The sequence below is a fragment of the Engystomops pustulosus genome, chromosome 10 (genome assembly GCF_040894005.1).
Source record: "Engystomops pustulosus chromosome 10, aEngPut4.maternal, whole genome shotgun sequence".
NCBI classification, from domain to species: Eukaryota; Metazoa; Chordata; class Amphibia; order Anura; family Leptodactylidae; genus Engystomops; species Engystomops pustulosus.
The window spans coordinates 66,343,346-66,364,755 of record NC_092420.1 but is presented as its reverse complement, the minus strand read 5'-3'; the positions used below and the strand labels follow the sequence as shown (position 1 = coordinate 66,364,755).

At 40.9% G+C, this 21,410-nt stretch overlaps 1 protein-coding gene across 1 annotated transcript in view; it reads right to left on the bottom strand.

Annotated features, from left to right (window-relative positions):
- The window catches only part of BTBD8 (BTB domain containing 8), a 46,011-nt gene extending 24,612 nt beyond the window's left edge, over positions 1 to 21,399 (bottom strand). Inside the window, exons 1-11 of the mRNA XM_072129146.1 lie at positions 20,928 to 21,399; positions 19,731 to 19,913; positions 19,082 to 19,269; positions 17,192 to 17,318; positions 15,902 to 15,991; positions 14,310 to 14,390; positions 13,122 to 13,218; positions 10,486 to 10,574; positions 9,561 to 9,663; positions 6,224 to 6,406; positions 4,031 to 4,168 (exon numbers count right to left, since the gene is read on the bottom strand). Coding sequence (XP_071985247.1) covers positions 4,031 to 4,168; positions 6,224 to 6,406; positions 9,561 to 9,663; positions 10,486 to 10,574; positions 13,122 to 13,218; positions 14,310 to 14,390; positions 15,902 to 15,991; positions 17,192 to 17,318; positions 19,082 to 19,269; positions 19,731 to 19,913; positions 20,928 to 21,034 — 1,386 coding nt within the window. The 5' untranslated portion in view covers positions 21,035 to 21,399. The remainder of the gene's footprint in view (positions 1 to 4,030; positions 4,169 to 6,223; positions 6,407 to 9,560; positions 9,664 to 10,485; positions 10,575 to 13,121; positions 13,219 to 14,309; positions 14,391 to 15,901; positions 15,992 to 17,191; positions 17,319 to 19,081; positions 19,270 to 19,730; positions 19,914 to 20,927) is intronic.
- Positions 21,400 to 21,410: the final 11 nt, after the last annotated feature.

Genomic DNA, 21,410 nt, shown 5'->3' with positions numbered 1-21,410 from the left:
GCAATAAAAACTGAATAAAATTTTAAAATGAGGGGGTAAAAATTATATTTATTGTGTAAATATCACTAGGGGATTAAAATTTGAGAACTTTCTTTCATTGGCAAACCCTTTGAAAGGGTGTCTAAACCCCCTACTTTAAAACGACCATAGTGTAAAACACTACCAGTTTTCCGGGAATACTTTTCCTGCGATCTCTCATTTGAGAAAATTCTGTTTTCATATTAATGCAAATAAACTTTTCGGTGAACAGGTTCGTGCCGGTCTCTGCTCTACTTTGTCAAACATGTTTTTCTAGGTTGTCCACCTCCAACCAAAAGAAACCGTTAACAGAAGGACTCATCCCAGAAATGAGTGGTACAAAGAAAAAAATGGGTGCCCCAGAAACAGTCCCACCCCCGGTGCACTAAAGAGCTAATCTGCATAAAGATAAAAACTGAATCTGTAGTAAAATGACAGATGGCTTAAAAAAAAAAAGAAAAGCATGTCTGGGCAGCTTATAAAGAGGTGCGCTAATGGACATCTACCATGAGTTTTCTCAGGACTACTTTTATTATAGCTCTATATATTGTGCGATTGCGGAAATATAGTTATAAAATGTATGCAAATTAACCTGGGGAGCTCAGGCTACATAATCCGAGCGCCTCAGGAAGACTAGTATTTTAATGTATGCACACCACCGTAGCATTAGCGCCCCAATCACCTATCTATGCGCTCGGGATGGGGGGGGGCATACATTAAAATACCAGGCTCCCCGAGGCGCTCGCCTGACGAAGCCCGAGCGCACTAGGGTACTTTGCATAACGTTTTTAACTCTATATTTCCGTGATCGCGGTATACACAGAGATGTAATAGAAGATGTCGCAAGGAACAATGGTCCTCAGGAACTTCTTACTAGGACACATCTACCATCACTAAGTGACTGGTCACAGTACCTACAACATCTTTAGCTTCTAAGACACACACACACGGTTTGTTTACAAATTTCCCAATTTGTCTATAATGAAAAGATAGTTCCAAGGGGAAGAAGGAGATGAAGGTAACAATAGCTGGGATTTTCCTTTTATGCATTTTCTGTTACGATAGGCCGCAGGTCTAATTACAAAGAAACCGGTCTATTTCATTCAAGTATTCCAATTACATTGTGCAGGAACTCCATGGGTTTGCCAAAATCCAGTCCTTACTGAAAGCAATCTTCCTCCCATGACTAAATAATTTCTATGCTGGGGCCTAGGTTTTCAGTATAGACAGCGGCTTGATGACCTCCATCACTCCCACAGTGTCTGCTTACCCGGCAGCAAAAATGCTTTACCCATTACAATTTCTATCACAGACGAGCAGCATATTATGTCTCCAACACAATTATACAAGTCTATAAACTGAAGACTAAAGCTGCTCATTTTATTTGATCCTTATTGGCAGTGTTCCCTTTTTGTATTTGGGGACCGTCTGCACCCAATTTTTTTTTTTTACCAGGGACTGGGCCGGGTAAAATTGTGTACCCCGCAAAAAGTCCATATCTAACCCCAACCAATATAATGTACCATTTACTGCAGTCCCATGTTTAAAATGTCCCCTTTCCTGCAGCTGCCCTTTTTTCTGTATCCCCTTTTTAATGTTTTATTAAGAACATTAGGACATCACATTAAGTCCTATGGCTTTCAATACCTCTCCTCTGCTGAGGAGACAGATCTATAAATCTAGATATCTCCTTTCTTCTGGACAGAATTTGAGAGTGTCTATTGGCCATATCCTCCGTCTTCTCTTTCCATTTTCTAACATGGACAAACTGGGATTTAAAATCTCCTCCACCTAACACATCCCTCCCACCAGACCTAACCATCACAATTCATGAACTCATACTCTTCCTAGTCACTAAAGTCTGCTATATATGGCTCGGGGGGCAATGAAAACAATAAAATGCCTTATACTAGCTCCCCTTCAACTGCGGGATCCACACACACATGCACCTAGAGTAGCTGTGAATAAATCCCACATTCACACCCAGGAAGCGAATACGAGATCAGTCCTAAAGGTTTTCTAAGACTAATCTTTTTTTTTTTTTTTTTAATCCACTCTTTTTTATTAAACGTTTTTTCAGTTTACAACAAACACCATAAAACAAACATACAGTTTACATTATACATCATACATTATGTGATGGGGTTATCATTGTATACAAAAGCAGACCAAATCTATGACCTCCAATGACATTCACATCCATAAAGCTTATGACAGCCATTTTCCGTTTGCAATAATTACACCATGTTTCCCATATCGTGTCTTATAAAGTGTTAAACGGGTCCCTGCGCAGGTGCACACATGGGAGTCTCGGCGAATCGAGCCAAGGCCCCCATATTTTCTCAAATCGCTTTTCAGCCTTTCTCTTAATATATACCCCCTTCTCTAGCCTAATTATCCTGTTCATTTTAGTAATAAATTTCTGTTTAGTAGGAGGAGCAGCCTGTATCCAGTGATACGCAACCAGTTTTCTCGCTTGATATAACATACGAGCAATGCCCAGTCGAGGTCCCCTTTCATCTGTTACTTCATCTACCCAACCCAGAATGCAAACCATAGGAGTGGCAGGGATTTGCACATCATATACCTTTTTTACAAGTTCCAGTACCTCCTTCCAAAACCCAGTTCCCACATCATATGGAGTAGATGTGCCCCATCACTACCACATCTGGGGCAACAATCATCCCCCTTATGCCAATTCTACACAACCACACTGGCGTCTTATATGTTCTGTGGCATAGGAATAATTGAGAGAGCCTATGCTTCTCGCTTGGAGACAGGTCTGGTGTCCAAGCTAGAATATGGAGGTCCATTGTTAGTCTGTTATAGGCCCAATATCAGCTTCATTTAGATCGGATTGTTAACGGGAATTTTTTATGATATTCATCTAATAGTTGTCTATATAGAAGCGATATTGTTTCCCTACCACTTCCTGGGGAGATCAAAGTGTTAATGACTAAATGGTTTTTAATGGTCAATGGGGTACTTTTCATTTGAGTATCTAGGGCATGCCTTAAATGGAGATACCTATAAAACATGTTATGTGGCAACTGATACTCCTCCCGTAGCTGCTCAAAGCTCTTCACCACCCCATCGGATACTACTTGTCCTACCCTATGAATCCCTTTATTTTCCCATACCCCTACTTCTTGTAACTTATTTACTTCGATGAATTGTGGGTTCCTCCATAAAGGAGTGATCTTTATACAGCTCTCCAGTCCAAGCATCAGCTTAGCTCTCCTCCACACCTCTATTAATAAAGCTGCCGTAGGGAGCATGTCCGGGGGTCGGGTCTGGGCACCTATTTCCAGTAGGTAGAGAGGGGGTCTCCCACCAATCTAAGACTAATCTTGGTGGATCTAATACAATTAATACAACTCTAAATCTTGAGGACCTAAACCCCATGTCCATGACAGCATGTAGTTTTGTGGTGATGGTTGACCAATTAAAAAGGGTTCACCAAGAGTAACTAAAACTATGTTACCCCCACAGTCCCTCCATGCCGTGCACCCATTTGTTTACAGGGGCACCGAGGCTCCACTTAGACAACTTCCAGGCGGCTGGGCACGCCAACCTGACTACTGTCCCAGTGCTGTATCAGGTGCAGGGACATGGTGACCGTCTGGAAGCTCAGCGGAGCCTACAAGCCCCTGTAACTAAACAGGAGTGTGGCCTAGAGTGTCCACGTTGTGGGACACCAGGAGGGATCAGGGGGGCAATTATTTTATGCACCCCTTTCCCCCCAGCAACCTACTTTTTTTTAAATTTACTCTCGGACAACCCCTTTAAAGAAGACCAAGCCTAATATAAATATTCATAGTAGACGGTTCTTTGTACTTGTGTACATACACCCTGGGAGAACTGTATTCCGGTCTCCATTTGCTGCTCTGTAATTGTTGGCAATGTTTGAATAACAGTATCAGTATCATGCTCTGCTAAAAATCATTACCTCCAGGAGGAGGTTTGGTAGTCCTTTCATCATACAGCTAAATAAGAGCATTGAGACACCTACCATTTCATTTTCTGATGCCAAATGTAATAAGTCATCCATAGCCATGTAAAGAGAGGAGCAGTTCTGAAATGAAATGTTTTTCTCAATTTCATTAAAAACATGTTCTAAAAGATACGGTCGGCTGCTCATCCCCTGGGCCTAAATGGGGAGAAGAAATGCAATGCTGTTAAATTATTTCTGATGACAGAAATATAAAATACAGGAAAGAAATTCTGGCCACGAATACAACAGAGGCACCGAAAATGTATGAAACAAAATACAGGTCACCACAAAGGCCATGACCACTGGTGTAGGACGGGGCTATATAATCACCAAGGTTATCGGCTATAGAGAAAATTGGTGTAATGGATGCCACCTCCATCACAAGGAGATAAAGGTTATGCATTATATATCACGAAAACACACATATAAATAACACACCCCAACAGTAACCCCAATACATTCACATTATGAAGGAGAGTAATCAGGATCAACCACAAATACCTTAAAGGTGTTGGCCAATTATTTTTGTAAGGTGTGGGGGTTGGGATATTAGGCAACTTGACATGTATTAAAAAGTTTTGCAACACTTTCTTAAAATGTAAAGTAAAACCTTTAGTAAGCTGTGAAGAGAGCTCAGAACCAAAGAAGTCAAGCTCTCCACGCCTCAGAAAACCCCTTCTGCTGTGATTGACATCATTTATCAGACTTCTGGAGAGCCAGTTACTTATATCCCCGGATGCAGGATCATCACTTACAGCAAAAGGGGAAGTTTTGGGTAAGGGAGAGCTTGACTTCAGTACTAAACTCTCCGCCTCCCTGACTTTACAAAAGGTTTATAGATCTCACTTTGAAGTGGATTTTCTGGATGATGCCACCATACTGGGTCATGAAATAAGCATAATGTGAAAGGTTTTAAGTTGCTTTATAACATACTGGTAGTAGTTTATTAGGTGAATTTATGCTGACAAGTTCCTTTAAGGTTCTTTTTGTTGGCATAGCTTACTCCGCAAAAATATAAGAGACTTTGAAGCTGCTTAGGTTACACAATTTTGATGGGCAAGTCGTAAAAGTGTCTGAAAAAAAAAATGTTGGCCAAAACACGTAAAGGGAACCTGTAGAGCCCTATTAACTTACTGACCCCCTTCTTTTAGCTAAAAATTGTTTCCCTTACATCCGCGTCAATCACATTTTATCTTATATTACCTGGCATCAGAGGGGACGTGTCCTTCTCGGCCGGCCCCTCCCATCTAATCCTCCCCATGTCTTATGCCTCCTTACTATTTAGCAGTTCAAGTCATGTGACCATGGTGACATCTCAGGTCGTTTAGCCTTTTAACAATAGCAAAACTGTACTTTGCATGTATCTGACCACAAAGTCACAGCAGCCTCCATGGACTACTACTCTCCTTCCTCCATGTGATTTTATGTGATGACATACATGGTGTACTGTTTGCTATTGTTAGAACCTGCCATGATGTTACTGGTCATATGTCAAGAATGTAACATAAGGCACCATGTAAATAAATTCACACAATATTTCCCATGTGTACATAGAGCTTTATATGTCTGTAGCTGAATATTAGCAGACCGTCCCTACAGCACAAGGAGGAAGTACAGTAATTTGAAGGGACACAAAGCCGTCAGTCAAAATAAGGGGGCGTGGTTCACTGCCAGCCTGGGAGAAGAAACGAGTCAGAGCCAGCAGACATGACTTAGTAAAAGTTAATTAATTTGCATATCCAAAAACGTCTGCAATTAAGGTACAGGGCCACATTGGCAGCTAATTTTAGGTGATATGGGGAGGACTTGCAACCGTTTATCAGTAGGCATTGTTAGTCAGGGTGGTAAAATTTTGGTGACAGGTCTTCTTTTAAAAAGTTTGCTTTTAGCAAAAAAATAAAAGTTTCTCTGGTAAACATATTGTTACCATCAATATAATGGGGCAGAAGTATTTATATTATGTTTTAGATGTCAAAGCAAAACTCCCCCCAATTTTTATGACATTTTCCACCATACTAGTTCTCATATTCATCTTCAGAAATATCTGCTGTAGATTAGTATAGGTACCTCAAGCAGTTCCGGGCGCACGTATTAGGGACCACTCTCATGTGCAAAAAATGTTATCACTCATGGGTTTTTTTTCCCCTTACACTATGTGACACTGAAAGAATTGCAAAATAACAACTCAGGAAGAAATTACTTTAATATTACCTGTAACAAATCAGTAAAACTTTCACTTTTTATTATTTGGGAAAAGTTAGCCACCATGAATTTCACACATTCTTCCTGTAATTCTGATGCCAAATTTCGTGCCTTTTCTGCCCACTTCACCTCAGGAAGACTGCTGATCAGCCGGTCACTTTCCATCAACAGAAACGCTGCATTCCTGTAAGACTGAAAAACAATGGATATTGTGAAGGAATTCTGCAAGTAACATACAGAGAAAGCCCCCAGAACCATCTGCCTTGTGCAAGCTTTAACATTTGGGGAAGAAAAGCCCCTCACACGATATCACATCGTGTCATGTCAGACTCCATAGACATCGCTCCATGCCGAAATGTGTGCAATTAGGAAACTGCGATGACAGCAGAGATGACACTAGACACACGTCAAAGTCAAGTTGTCAGACAACACAACACATTCATGATCAGAGACTATAAACAAGTGTGGCAACATTCTAGAATTCAGAAACGATTCATTGTTCTCTGTACAGAAACAAATAATTCAACAGTGCTGTACAGTTGAAAATGGGGTCATAAACTTGTTCTCATCTTAAAAAAGGTGTTTGCCCATGAAAGAAAGTTTTAATCCCCCAGTGAGGTTTACACAATAAAGATACATTTTCAACAGTGTAAGATTCCAAAATGTGGGTGAGGACTCTCTAACCAGACACTTCATGATCCCTCTAGTGCTATGAGCAGATCATATGCTTAAATCATCAGGGTACAGGGTTTATCTACACTTATTTTGCTTTTGAACATTTTAATAGTATCTGACAGAGAGAGAGACACAAGACAGATCAGAGATGATGAGATCTCTGGAGATATGATCCAGGAGATGGATATAAAACACAATGTCAATCCCAGCTCTGCTAAAACACACAGTCAGCTTTGCTATAAAAACTTTGTCTGTAGAGTAAATTGGCCAGCAGGAAGTGCCTGTGCCTGAGCTGGTCTTGTAATGCAGGGGGGTGGGGCAGGAAGCACTGCAGTGTGCAGAAAAGAGAAGCTATTCATGAGAATAATCCGACCATAGCCAGAAGATTTACAGTCATATCCAGAAACAACCAAAATTGTATACACCAGGACTGATAGAGACAGGTTGGAATTATATCTGTGAAATGCTTTTTTTCTTTGAATTAGAGAATGTGTTATTTTGTTATATAAGAAGCTTGTCTTTGTGGGACCCCTTTAATGTAATGAGAGTATAAAATACACAAAACTAGATTTAACTGGAAGGAAGAAAATTATATATCAGTAATGTAACTGCATTAACAACCTTTAGCCATATCCCTTCCACATTTGGATCTGTGCCCTGCACATGTATCGGAGGAGTAGATATATACATGCTATTGTGCACAAGTCTCTATATGTAAATGTATATTGTCAGGTACTGCATGTGACTCCTGCTATCAGGATAGAGGCAGTCCCTGGGTTACGTAAAATATTCTTTAGGTTTGTTCTTTAGGGGAATTTGTTTGTTGAAATTGTATTATTTAAAATTGTACCTCCAGAGAAAATTATTTTTTGTTCCAGTGACAATGACATTTTCATAATTTTGCGCTGTCATGGGAACAAGTATTATCAATAAAACTCATTTACAGACACATTACAGCGGATCACTGCAGGTTGTAAAGCATCCAGAGAGCTGTACCAGAGATCAAAGTGGGCAAAGAGGTCCGTCAGGTGTCCTTAAGTTGGGGACGGAGTGTATATCCGGCAGCTGGTGTAGTGTTATAATATATTGTATATACATACATACACATTAATAGTGGTCCAGAAAAGGAGGCCTCTCTATGTATTTTGTATTGTATTTTATGTAGTTACATGTATGTTATTAGGATCGACTTGCAGCACTGCGCTATATAAATAGAGGTGAGGTATGACGGACCGGAGTAGGTGTCTGGGTAACATAACACAAATTAAAGGGCTGGACAGAACTAAGGAACCGAGAACGGGAACCAAACCCCATTCCCTTTATCAAATTCCCTGCCTACGAGAGCTCAATCAATACTGCTGCAAATTACTGAACGGAATATTGCAGTGTGAACAGGATCCCATTAACATCAGTGTCGTCCAAATTCTATTTACCAATCACAAATGATCAGTAATACAATTATCACATTTCTACACAGGTTTCATCTGTCATAGAACATCCCCTTTGCATGATGAGATGTACAACCAACCAACAAGTATACTCTTATAAATAGGGTTATTCAACAAATGAGAACACAAAACACACAATTATGCTAATGAGTCTTGGGGGGATCTAATGGAGGTTTCGAGAGCCCCTCCATGAGGCCATTTCACTGGTTGTTACAATGAACAGAACAGGTCCCCCCCCCCCCCTGCACTGTCATGTTCTGCAGAATCATGGGCTGCTACAGAGGGGCTCCGGAAACACCCACCATAATCTGAAGTTTATTTTGAAAGGAAGGAGGAAATGCATGGAAGCATGGCAAATGGAGAGTAGCCTGGTAAAGGTAAAACCTCTGCTAGCTGTTACATACCTGCACTTGGCTAATTAGAGACTTGCTTAGTTAAGCAAAACTTTTCATGATTTACACTTGTACATCAAGTCATAACACATCAGTAACTTCAAATTACATATTACAATGATCATAAGGTGACAAAAAAAAAAAAAAAAACTCATATGGATGACATCACACATTTCCAAATTCTAGAGGTCTGTGGAAGTCACCTACTGCAACACAATATACATGATATGTTTGATGACAAGCCCCCAGAACTGAAAGCTCACATCAACACCAAGATGACAGTGTCATTGAAGCACATCGTAAAACATGTCAGTCACATTCCTGGTGCAGAGAATTAATTCTGATCCTGGAGGCACTGACCTATTTAGAAATCCTTGTTAACAGAACAGAAGCGCCGGGCGAGGAGCTAATTTTAACTTTGGTCCTGAATAAATAGATTATAGATCATGCAGTCGACCCAGTGAGTACCATTTATGCTGTGTAAGCATAATTTACTATGATGTTGCAATATATATATATATTATTTTATTTACTCCACTCACATTTAGGCATTACCTTCTGCTTACAGTATTATCTAGAAAAATACAGACACAGTCAAAGGATTTGGCAGAACTTATAGTATTCTAGGCACAACTCGTTAGGTTTCAGCAGAATCTACATGCATCACTGACTGTGTCCAATTTAATATATTAGAAAAACTCATCTTGTGGGGCAGTCAGAAGCGACAGAGCATGGAGACACAAAGTTACCACCCCCAGCCACCAGTTAGACAATGTGCCGGACAGCCTGCATTATAATAGAGATAAAAGACAATTAGCTGACTATACTTACAAGTGACTGAACCAAAACGTCAAGGCAGTTTTTCTGCAAGTCCGCCGGCAAATTGGCAAAGCTTCTCTCTGACCAACATTTCACAAAATACTTCTCAATCCACCTAAATAACAAGGGTGAAATAGCAAAACGATAAAATAACAACACTCAAATCATAACAAAACAATTATAGCAAATAAATGTGAATAGCCAAACATTACTATAAACCGGGAAACTTCTGCAAAAAGCAGAATCGTCTAGGTCAACATAAGGAACATTTAGGATACAGTCCATAAATTATTGCAATTTAACCGGAAGTGTACTAGTAGTTGTTATGGCCATAACTGCGGACAGTGTTAAGTCTTGTCCCCGAAAATCTGTGAAGCTTGGTGAAGGTTGTTAAAAGCTGCAGGACTATGAAAATGCATTAATAATCCAAGATAGTAGCTGGACTTAGTGCACTGAGCTCTCGTCACAAAAAGCCATAATAAGTTCTGGTTAGATATAACAGCAGAGGGGAGGAGCTGCGGATCAGTTAGAATGCAGAGTTCTAAAAAGTAGCATTGTGAGAACACGCCCCCATTGCTTCAAGTCCAGCTACAATTCTGGAATATAAATGTAAGACTACACAGATCTATAAAACGGCTGGTAGTCTCCATTTAAACAGGGTTTCTGGTAATAAAGGTATATCATTTCAATAAGAGATAGCTGCTAGATCATTGGCCAATTTAATTAATTAGTGGATGAACCACAATCAAACAGCTCCAATCACTTCATCTTTGACCAGCACTGTATTTAAAGTTAGTATTCAGACTCAGTAGCCCAATCCTTATAGTCAGCAGGGTTGTCAGTAATCAATCCCACACTCATTTAGCAGTCTACTTGCAATTAATACAAAGCCCATAGTAACCAAAATGTATCATCTGAACGAATCACATGTACTCACCGCATACATGAAGTATACAAAGGCTCTTCTCCTACGGAGTGTGCAATATACAGGCATTCCACCACAGACTGCTGCATCCCCACTACAGGCTAAAACACAATGAATAGAAATACATATAATAAATAAATTGCTTCTCAATGTCAACAATAAAACAGACATTTCAAGTATAAACCATGTACACGTTATCACCAACAAACAATTCCCACGATCTGCTGGTAAGAAGTGTTGATGGAATCGTTTACTTCCTACAGGTCCAGATCAAGAAACAAGTTTATTGTTACAAGACAACAAAGACTTTCTATAGTCCTCCAAGACAGACACTCCCACCCTATGTTTCCCAGCAGAGAGCGGCATCCTCTGTACAGAGGATGAGGTACAAAGACTTGTGGCTAGAGAAAGGGATCCCACTGGATTTAAAGGAAATCTATATTCTATAATCTAGATTTCTGTGACTGCGGAATATAGAGTAAAGTCCTAAGGAACATCTTACTAGGACATGTCTACCATCACTAAACTGGGAGATGTCCATCACAGATGCTGTAGCCCTGGGAATTTGACATTTAACCCCATTCACTTGCATTACTTTAGGACTTGCATAGCTATCTTTGGTCTGGTGATAGGATTTACATTTAAAAACATGTAGCCCAAAACAATAATACCATAAAAAAAAAAAAAAAAACACCACTTGAATGCAAATTTCTAAATTCCTATCATCTTGTAGGAAATGATTCATCTGACGTTCTGTAGCAGATTCTCACACTTTGGTAGGAACAGATGTCTGTATCACTGCTATGTCATCTGCTGCCATCCAAACATTTCTAAAAATGTTACTGCTGACACATATAAACACAAGGAAGACAAGAAGAACTACTAGAGAGCAGGTCATCAGTGATGTCTCTACATTGGGCTTTGATTCTGTCTGATACAGCTTTGATGTGATTTTTTTTTTTTTTTTTTTTTTAATACTAGTAGGATAGGTCCTGTTACTTTCCTCTTGCTCTAGAGGTACATGCAGACCGAGTCTGGGTTTTTAAAGTTCAGGTTTTCTGATGCCCCTTCTGAAACTAAAACCAGAAGCAAGAAAAAAAAAAAAAAAAAAAAAATGGAAGAGGAGCCGCACATGTCAGTTGTACTTCCTCTCACATTACGACCCAAATCAGGTTTTGATTTAAAAAATAAATAAATAATAAAATAAATAAAAAATTCTTAGAAAACCTGTATTTATGAATACAGTCTTAAAAGGGGTTCTACCAAGTTTGACTATTATCCCCCATCTGTAGGATTGAAGAGAACAATCTGATTGGTGAAGGTCTGTCTTCTAGGAAACCCAATGATCAAAAGAATGGGGTCCTGTTCTCTTCAATTGAATCAAGCGACAGAGAATTCATCCTGCCGTTCCTATTCATACCCATTCAATTACTGACGCGCTCATTTAATTGAAGGGAACAGCAAGAACTTGCTTTACCTGCCTATCCATTCACTCAGCGAGAACATGACACCAGTTCTCGTGATCGTGGGGGTCCCAGCTATCAGAATCCTACTGATAAAATTCTTATCTTGTAGATAGGGGATAACAATCCAACTTTGAAAGAACTCTACCACCAGGATTGTAAACCAAGCACACTTACATGCTGGTGCGTGCCCTTCTGGTAGTATCCACTCTAATTTTAGCTTCTTATGTTTTTAACAAAAAAATATATGCAATTGAGCATGAGGGCTGCAGGCCCCATTAACAGCTATGGAGCCTGGAGCCCTCAGGCCGTTTTGCATAACTTTTAAAGCCTTTTTTGTACACACCAGCATGTAAGTGTGCTTGGTTTACAATCCTTGATCCCGATGGTAGATTTTTATGAATGGGGTGGCAGGGTCCATGGTTGTACTGCAGTTCCACCCGTTAGTAAGGGATCCTTGTTCTCCCGATAGCAGAGGGTCCCATGATCAGCTAGTTACAACTTACAGCAAAACGTTAACAGGAATGTTATTTTTAGCTGGTGACAGGTCCCAGTAGCCTTTGCTATGCATTTTAAAAACTCCTTTGTTAGCATTCCGAATACTGCCACTACTTTATAAAACTTTATTTCACATTACCTGGCTCCCTGTCTATGAATCCCTCCCCTGCCTGCTCAATGCAGAGGGAAGGGGCTGGATGAGTGTGGAGGATAGGCACAGATAATGTGAAATAAAGTTTTATAGAGTAGTGGCTATATTCAAAATGCTGACAGTCATTTTTAAAATCATTATAGCATAGACTAGTGAAACCTGTCACCAGCTAATAATTTAAATTTCTGGCAACACGTTAGTTTTAAATACTTGAGATAAAATCAATGCTTACAGGAATAAAAATGTCAAAATCTTGACCCTTAGGGCTCATACGCGGCCGCACATCAGTCCCCATTGACGTCTACAGTGTCAGGTCACAATACGGGGAGCACATATTGTCTCACCTCACCCGTGCACGGCGAAATAAAGGAGATGTCCTATATTTCGCTGTGTTGCAACACAATCCCTGCTGTATGGACAGGGGAGGGGTGAGCAGTGCTCTTCCCTCCACCCCACTGATGTTTGCTACCCAAAGTACATTCTTAAACAGGTGACTTATAAATGTCCAACAATAAACACTTTGCTAGATGAAGTACCTTCAGGAAAAATTTACAGTAATCTCTTTTCAAGGCATAAATGGCAACTTCTCGAAGTCCTTCCAATCCATACATGTCAGCAACAGAGAGAATCTGACTACAATAAAAAGAAAACAAACCTGGTGAAGACGCTTATCAGCAGGCGATTACATTGTTAATGCACCAATATTACAAAATGAATACTTAATGGGGGTTTTACACCCTATTGCTATTGAGGGCCCATCCCTTATTCATAAGTATCAGTGGGGTCAGACACGAAAGACACTTTCTAATAAGTCTCTGCGTTGGGATTTACAGAGAATGGAGCTGGTGGAACAGCTTCATTCTCTGGTACTGGTGGTGAAGTTTTCTAATTCCCAATATAATTAAAGAGGACGTTTAAACAATTATCGTTTTATTTATTAAAGCAGATCTAACTTTTCTTTGCAGAAATCATCAGTGCGTAGAGTATATGAAATGACACCGTCTCTGGTTATGAGATTAGCAGACTTAAAGACAATGACCTTTGTGGAGTTACAAAGTATACTTTTTACACTTATGTTCCCCTTGACTAAAGAAAGGTCTAAACAAAGGTCTGATTACATCCCCATTAAAGGGATTTTCCCACGAACTAAAGTTAGGCCCTATCCTCAGTGCTGGGAACCCCACAGATCGTGAAAATGAGGGGTCCGACGGACCTCCGCCAGACTAATGGAGCAGACGGCGGGACATGATTGTTCTGCTCTACTAATCGGATGGAAATTATGATCCGGTGCTCGGTAATTTCCGTCAGCTCCATAGAGATTACTGGAGCAGAGCGTTCAAGCGCGGCCGTCTGCTCCATTAGTCTGACGGAGTGACGGTCTCACAGATCCCTCGTTTTCGCTATCTGTGGGGGTCTCAGCACTGAGATCCCCACTAATCAGCAAGTTAGGAGCTATCCAGGGGATAGGTCGTAACTTTAGTTCGTGGGAAAACACCTTTAAGAGCATTGGCGCCAACCTAAAACATAAATATGGGCTCTAAACTGTATAGAACGGCTACAGTAACATGCACTATTAAATGATGACTAGTATGCCCTACATATATAATCCCATATAACAGCCTGTTGGAAAGTAATGGAATGCTGAAAAGTTACTGCACGTTGCTGTGTTCACTAGATTGCATATAAATTATATTTATAAACTGAAAGGAAAAAAAAATAATTACCCTGCATCAGTGTTGCTTGGAAGGTCCATTATTCCTCCATATATAAAGTGTAGGATCACCATCATATCTGCTTGTTTAACACTACAAAGATGAAAAACTATTAATACAAGCATTTTGTACAATCACAGCAAATATTATGGCTGGACATTTATAACACCCATTGGACAATGCTTCAAAGGGAAGCCGTAACCATAATTTACTCTGTTAAATGACTAGACACTAGGGGAAGATTTCATATAAGTGCAAATGAATGGAGAAGAGTCATATTTGCCTTAGAGGAGTCAAGTTTAGATAGCACTAAACTTCAGACACCACCATCTTCAGTAGTATAGTACCAAAAAAGAGGAGTCTGTTGTCAAACTAAAGATATGAATCTCATCTTTCAGATAACATCAGGCTTGATCTATAGAACAGTCAATTAAAGGGGTATTCCCACAAAGAAAAGTCTTAAATATAGTAAGGATAACAAAATAACACATTTTATAATTCACTGTTATTAGCAAAAATGCAGCATTTCACAGATAAGTCCACTGTCAGTCCAGTTGTACACAATTTTGGTTGCTCCTGGATATGACCGTAAATCTTCTGACTAGGGTTAGGCAGGACAGATTCTTCTCATGAATAGCTTCTCCTATCCGCTCCCTGCAGTGTCTCTGCACTGGACCCACAAGACAAGCTCGGACAAACGCACATATGAGCACTTCTTGACAACAAGCAGCGCCATGTGGAGACTAAATCTAGAAGCTATAGACACATACAATCTATATAGCAGGGGGAGGCATATAGCAGAGCTGATAGTGTTTGTTATAGCTCAGATGTAGCAGAGCTGAGAGTCATTGTGTGTTATATCCATCTCATCATCTCCGATTCGACTCATCTCTTTTTTACTAAGTGTCAGATACTAATGAGTGTTCAGAAGCTAAATTAAAGTGTAGATGAACCTGGACCCTGATAATGTAAGCAGATTTTCAGAACACAGAATCTCACAGCACTGAGGAATTATGAAGTATCTGCTTAGAGAGTCCACGTGCACACTCTGGAATCTTACACTGACCATCAGTGAGTGATAGTTTTATTGCTAATTTAGCTCCTAAGTAAAATTGTAAAGTAAGGGGTTAAAAAGTATCTTTATTGTGTAAATATCACTAGGGGACTGAAATTTGAGAATTTTCTTTCAATGGCAATCCCCTTTAAAGACGTGGTTAGAAATTCAAGCTGCATATAAAAATTAAGCCTTTATTTTAACTTTTGTATATCTTTTGTTCTCTAGCTCACAGAGCCACAAACCTGATGCCATCAGACTCTTACCAGTAATATAACATCAAAGCCATCTTGGTACTACAGAACTAAAGATGGAGGCCTCTAAGATAACCCTCCCTCCTGCAGACTCTAAACTTTATTCATCATTATAGAAAAAATATTAGTAGAATCAGCCAACTCTAGAATGGGGCGAGAACACATAGAAGGAGTCCTAACATTTGCTCCCTTGGGATCTGATCTGTCCTTTAAACAGGCAGATGAAGATTACATGGAAAGACCATTTACGATACGATACGAACGAGAGCGTCCATGATATGTTAATATGTCATTACCCTTCAATCTTGATGAGGTCTTGAGAGGTCTCGGCCCAGCATCCACTCAACATAGCAGCAAAGTAACTAGACCTGGCACACAGGATAGCCCTGTAAATGGTAGAAGTTGATAATAAATTACAGTATAAAACTTGCTTTTAGGAGGAGCTCTACCTCATGGGCATACGTTTGTGTAAATGCGGCCTTAGATATGTGCAAATCAGAAAAGACAAAAAACAAAACCTGTCCATTTTACACAAATACAAGATTCTTGAGCATAAACAAATGCATAATTGTATAGAGCATCATTTTATACTTGAGGATAACCTTCATGAATATTAGTTTATACCAGTCACATGATACGGTATGTAAAAACACAAAGGGACTGACCCAATTACCATTTTTATCTGTTCCCCACAGTGTTACAGTCAAAACTGGCTTAGCGCAGTGGTAGAGATGTTAGTACGTGGCAAAGCATGAGTAAGAATCATCTAAAATCTGCACATCATGCTCAAAAAACAGGAGTTAGGCACCAAGCTTAATGTTCTCTGCAAACATTGTGATATCCAGGACATTAAAATGTATAATGTGCAAAAACCAACCTATAGCAGAATATAATTATATAACTATCCATCCATCTATGGGAACCTATAGCCACACTTAAACGGACCCATCTTGAAAACAGATCTTTTAAAACTGCCATTATACAGCAGTACAACTATCCCTATATTGTTATTCTCCATGCCTCAAAACTACCACAGTCCCTTTGTAAAGTCGGACTGATTTGGTAAGTTCTGTGTTGCGCTGGGTAATCTGTGTGCTATATAACTAAAGGAATTATTAGTATTATTATCATCACCATCTAAACAAATAGCCCAATATGAGTCCTATCAGTCTTTCCAGTGAGCTGTAGTTGGCATATTAATATGTCCTTCCTGCTCAGCCAAGCCTCCAGTTCCCCTTACTGAAGAGTATTCCTGATGGAGAGGAGAGCCGATTTCTTTTCGGTTACTAACACACAGGCAGTCTCTCTCTCAACCCCCTCATTCACCACCGCTTCAGAAATTCTCTTTAGGGAGTCATGGGATATAAATATGAGAGGCTGAGCCCCATACCACTACTACATAGCAATACACATAATATTATGTACATCATAATATGTATATATATTGGTGCACCTCTGATATTGAGTCACACAGCCAGTATGTGAATGATATAGCAGAGCAGAGTTCACTTCAGTTTCATTGTTACAGTTTAATGTGAATCTTTCTCTTCTAATATAAAAGAATAAACATATAAAGTGCTAAATACCTGTGCACACGAAAATGAGCTTCTTCCACTTGGATGGTTAGGTCAGTGGCAAAGGACTGTGTGAAGAGCAACAGCAAATCTTTGCCAAGGTCAGAAGATGCCTCAATATTAGACAGGTCTATAGGATCTACAAATAACATAAAAGACAATCTTCTGGTAACAACTTATAAATTAAAGCAGAAAAATGATACATGCACCTCAAGTAGTCATCAAACTAGTAAATCAGTAACCCAGGCTGGTAAGTTTAGTGGTAACAGGAACATCAATTTAAAAAAATGATAAATAAGCATATGACTTGTAATCATATATGAAATCCAAAATCATTAGGACACAGATACACCACCCACAAGAAGAGCCGCAACTACCAGAAGAGAGCAGCGGAGATACCGTATATACTGGAATCTAAGCTGACCCGAGTATAAGCAGAGACCCCTAATTTGAACACAAAAAAACTGGAAACCTATTGATTCAAGTATAAGACTAGGGTGGGAAATGCATTGGTCATAGCCTCCCCAGTATATAGCCTGTCAGCTCCCTTCTGATGACCCCCCCCCCCCCGATTGTGTCCCCACTCGCTGATATCATAGTGTGTGCCAATGCTGGTGCACATAGTAGAATGTCAGCGAGTGGCTGACGTCACGATCCCTGCAACGGACCATGCGGGGACACAGAACCAATGCCGGAGCAGCGCTGTATACAAGAGGATCTGCCGGGGGGTGGGGCGCCAGGTGACGAATACAGTTTGTTTTTTTCTTGACTCGAGTATAAGCACATTTTTTGTGCTAAAAAACTCGGGTTATACTCAGGTATATAAGGTACATATCATTGTGTAGGGTCTATACCAGTGATGGCTGAGCTATGACTTGCGTATCAGACGTGACACGCAGCAAGATGGCCGCCTCCGGAGGCGGAGCAACCATCCTGCCAAGAAAGCAGGACTTGCACCCAGACAGCTGGGAGCACTAGTACCGTGTCCCACTGTTGTCCTATCAGCAGCAGAAAGCTGGACCAAGGACCAGTCCAGGGACTACGGAGGGGGTATGCGAGTCATCTCAGGTATGTGTTCTCCGAACACACTTAAAGGAAATCTACCATTTGCTTTTATGCATTATGTACCAAACATACCTTGAGAATGCTGAGGAGAAGCGCAGAGGCAGCCAGAGGAGCAACAGAGCCTCATTATTATAATTTCATAATTGCTTTTTTCAGCAAAACCACTCAGTTTAGGGATTAAACAAGACATGTTTCTGTATCAGTGTAACTACAGCATTCTCAAGGTATGTTTGGTACATAATGCATAAAATCAAATGGTAGATTTCCTTTGAAGGAAACCTGTAACCAGGAATGTAATTTTTATCTGATGACAGGTTCCAATAGCCTATGCTATGCAGATTTTAGGGAAGGGCAATGTTTTTCTTTAAGAGATAAATGGAGCAGAATAGACACGCGCAGCCGTCTTCTCCACAGAGGTACCTCAGATCCCACCGTCCTCACCATTCTCTTGATCTGTGGGGGTCTCATCACGGAGATCCCACCAATTAGCAAGTTAAACCCTATCCTGTGGATAGGTGGGAAGTTCCCTGAGTGTTATCACATACTTTTCTGAAGAAGAAAACCCGCAAAAAACCTCAAACACAGAGACCGCTGCAAATTTCTAGGCTAAGGATAAATGACCCCCTTAATTTCTGGATTGAATATGAATAAATCGGTCTGCACTGAATGGCTAGAGTAGGACAGCTTCATAGGAAACCCCACTGCCAGGTCATTGGCTAGGCTGCACACTGCCCTGCCAGTCTGTGAATCACATAGTGAGCAGTGGACAGGTGTTAGAGAGCGAGCAGAGTGCAGAGGACGGTGATATTTCATTAGTTTAGTTTGTGTAAGTCTTACCATCATAGTTGTGGTTTTCCTCTGTGTGTATTCCCTGGGGGATACATTCCTCACTCTTGGGAATGTTGTCGTTTTCCACAGCTGGAAGAGCTGGATCCTCCACATTGCTCCTGTTGTGCTCTGGGTTCAGCATCTGAAGAACGTGATCTTCTCGCTCTTTAACATTCCAGTTAGAAGAGTAGATCACCCTTTAAAACCCCAAACAATTGTATTAATAAAGTAATAATTAAACAAATACACCTGAAAAAGTGGCAGCATATTTACCTGCACCAATGTGAACTATACCGGACTGTGAACCTATTGAAGGAACCACTTCTGTCCTGCTATAGTCCGTACACCTCTGATGTTGGCCATATGCTTATATACCTTTCAGATATTCCTCTAAATACTCTATATCCATCCAGTCTCAGAATAAAATCCTGTTTCAAATATGTAGTTCCCCCCCACAATATGTGAATGTATATAACCCATTTATTTGCATAAAGCCCGGATTTCACGGACCAAACCACTGAACTGATGGGACATGCCGAGATCAGCGATTCCGGGTTCAGTCTGGAAAATCCTGCATGACGGATCACAATCGCTCGTGGGTAATGGGTTTTATACGGTTGTTCTCATCTTTACAGAAATATATACAAGTATGACTTACTTTAGAAAAGCTTGCATTTCAGATGTCTCCACATGTTGCACAACGATGGGGTCTCCTGTGTCAAGTCCTCCAACACTCCTATAGAAATCCGGGACTCTGGCCCATAGCACGGCCTTGTGCACTTTGAATATTGTTTGCCCAACTTGAATTATTGTATCTGTATGAATTTCCTCATTTAGAAGCCTGGAGAGAAAATTGATTTTTAACGTTATTCAAGAAGGAGAGGTGAGTTTTGAACTTACCTTCCATATCAATAACTATTCTATAGGATTCAAATCCTGATGATCTGTTGTATTTGTCACCAATATCCACATGTTCCCCCTTCAGCATCTTAAACCCGTATTTCCTCCACTTCCCGGGTTTATCAAGTCACACAACCCTTTGCAGCTCTGTCCCATTCATGTATATGGAGCAGAGCTGCAATAGGTAGAGGTAGGTCCAACCGCTCTATTTAAAACTATGGGAGTGCCAAAAATGGTAAAACACAGCCTTCCGGTATCGGCAGCACATCTATTCACTGTCTATGAGAGTGCCGGAGATAGCAGAGCGCTGTGCTTGGCAAGTTCCAGCGCTCCCACAGTATTGAGTTCTCATGATCAGAGATGGTCCTACCAGTCGGACCTGGAATAACAGTCAGATAACTTGCTACAATCCCTTTAATCAGCTCTGCGAAGGATAAAGGATTAAAGGGGTCGGCCACCAATAGGAAAAATTACCTGGGTGAATGTAATATCTTAATAGGGTCACAAATATCGGACTTATCCTGGTAAACCGCTCGTAGGAGGCCAGTCCCTTACTATCCCGTGTCCCGTGGGCTGCCCTTAGACCAGGGACATGGGAGTGATGATCACGGAGGGACATCTCGGTGGAAGTTTTTCCCCCTAAAGTGGCTGCCAATGGGTCAAGTGACCTGCAGAAGGGGAAAGTTTACCAAGTTATGCACAACATTGCTGTACCTAGTAAGGGACTGGCCTTACCCACATAAGCTTTCTTATATGTGCCAAGACCCTTTAGACTGGAGACCGTCCTGGAGTTTTGGCTTCTTCTTTGGCGCAGTTTTTTGAGCCAGCGCCAGGCGTGGATTACAAATAACGGGAAACATACAAGGCTGGACATACAGAATGGGCTGCGTTTTCTGTTTTATAAGAAAAACGGTACAACCCAAACCGCAATGTACATAACAGGTCCATACATCACCTGAGCAGATCTTTGCCATGCCGATCACTGAGTAGATCCCTGAGCCGCCGCCGCTCCGCCATGTCCTTGGCATGGAACCCTCTCAGATCTGGACGGGAGGACGCCATGGCTGCTGTTGCTGGTGGTAGTGGCTTGTTGTCTATAGCAGGAAATGTGGCTTCATGTAGCAGCAGTAACCTCAGGGCAGCGCCATCAGCAGCTCTCCTCCAATACAAGACACCAGCTGTTATTTACTTCCTCCCTAGTTTCCTACAGCCGTTACCAGGACAACCATCCAGTGGGAAACGCACACGTGTGACCGGTGACCACCACACTACACCCAAACACGGAGCCCGCGGCTGAGGCCGGACAACAGGTAAGAGACGAGGGAGCGAGCACGACGGGGGCGCGCACACCCGAGCACCTTGCACTTTGTTTTCGAATTTCTCCGGCTCGGTAACGTCATTCCCGGAAGCCACGCCTCTGATTACCAACCTTAACCAA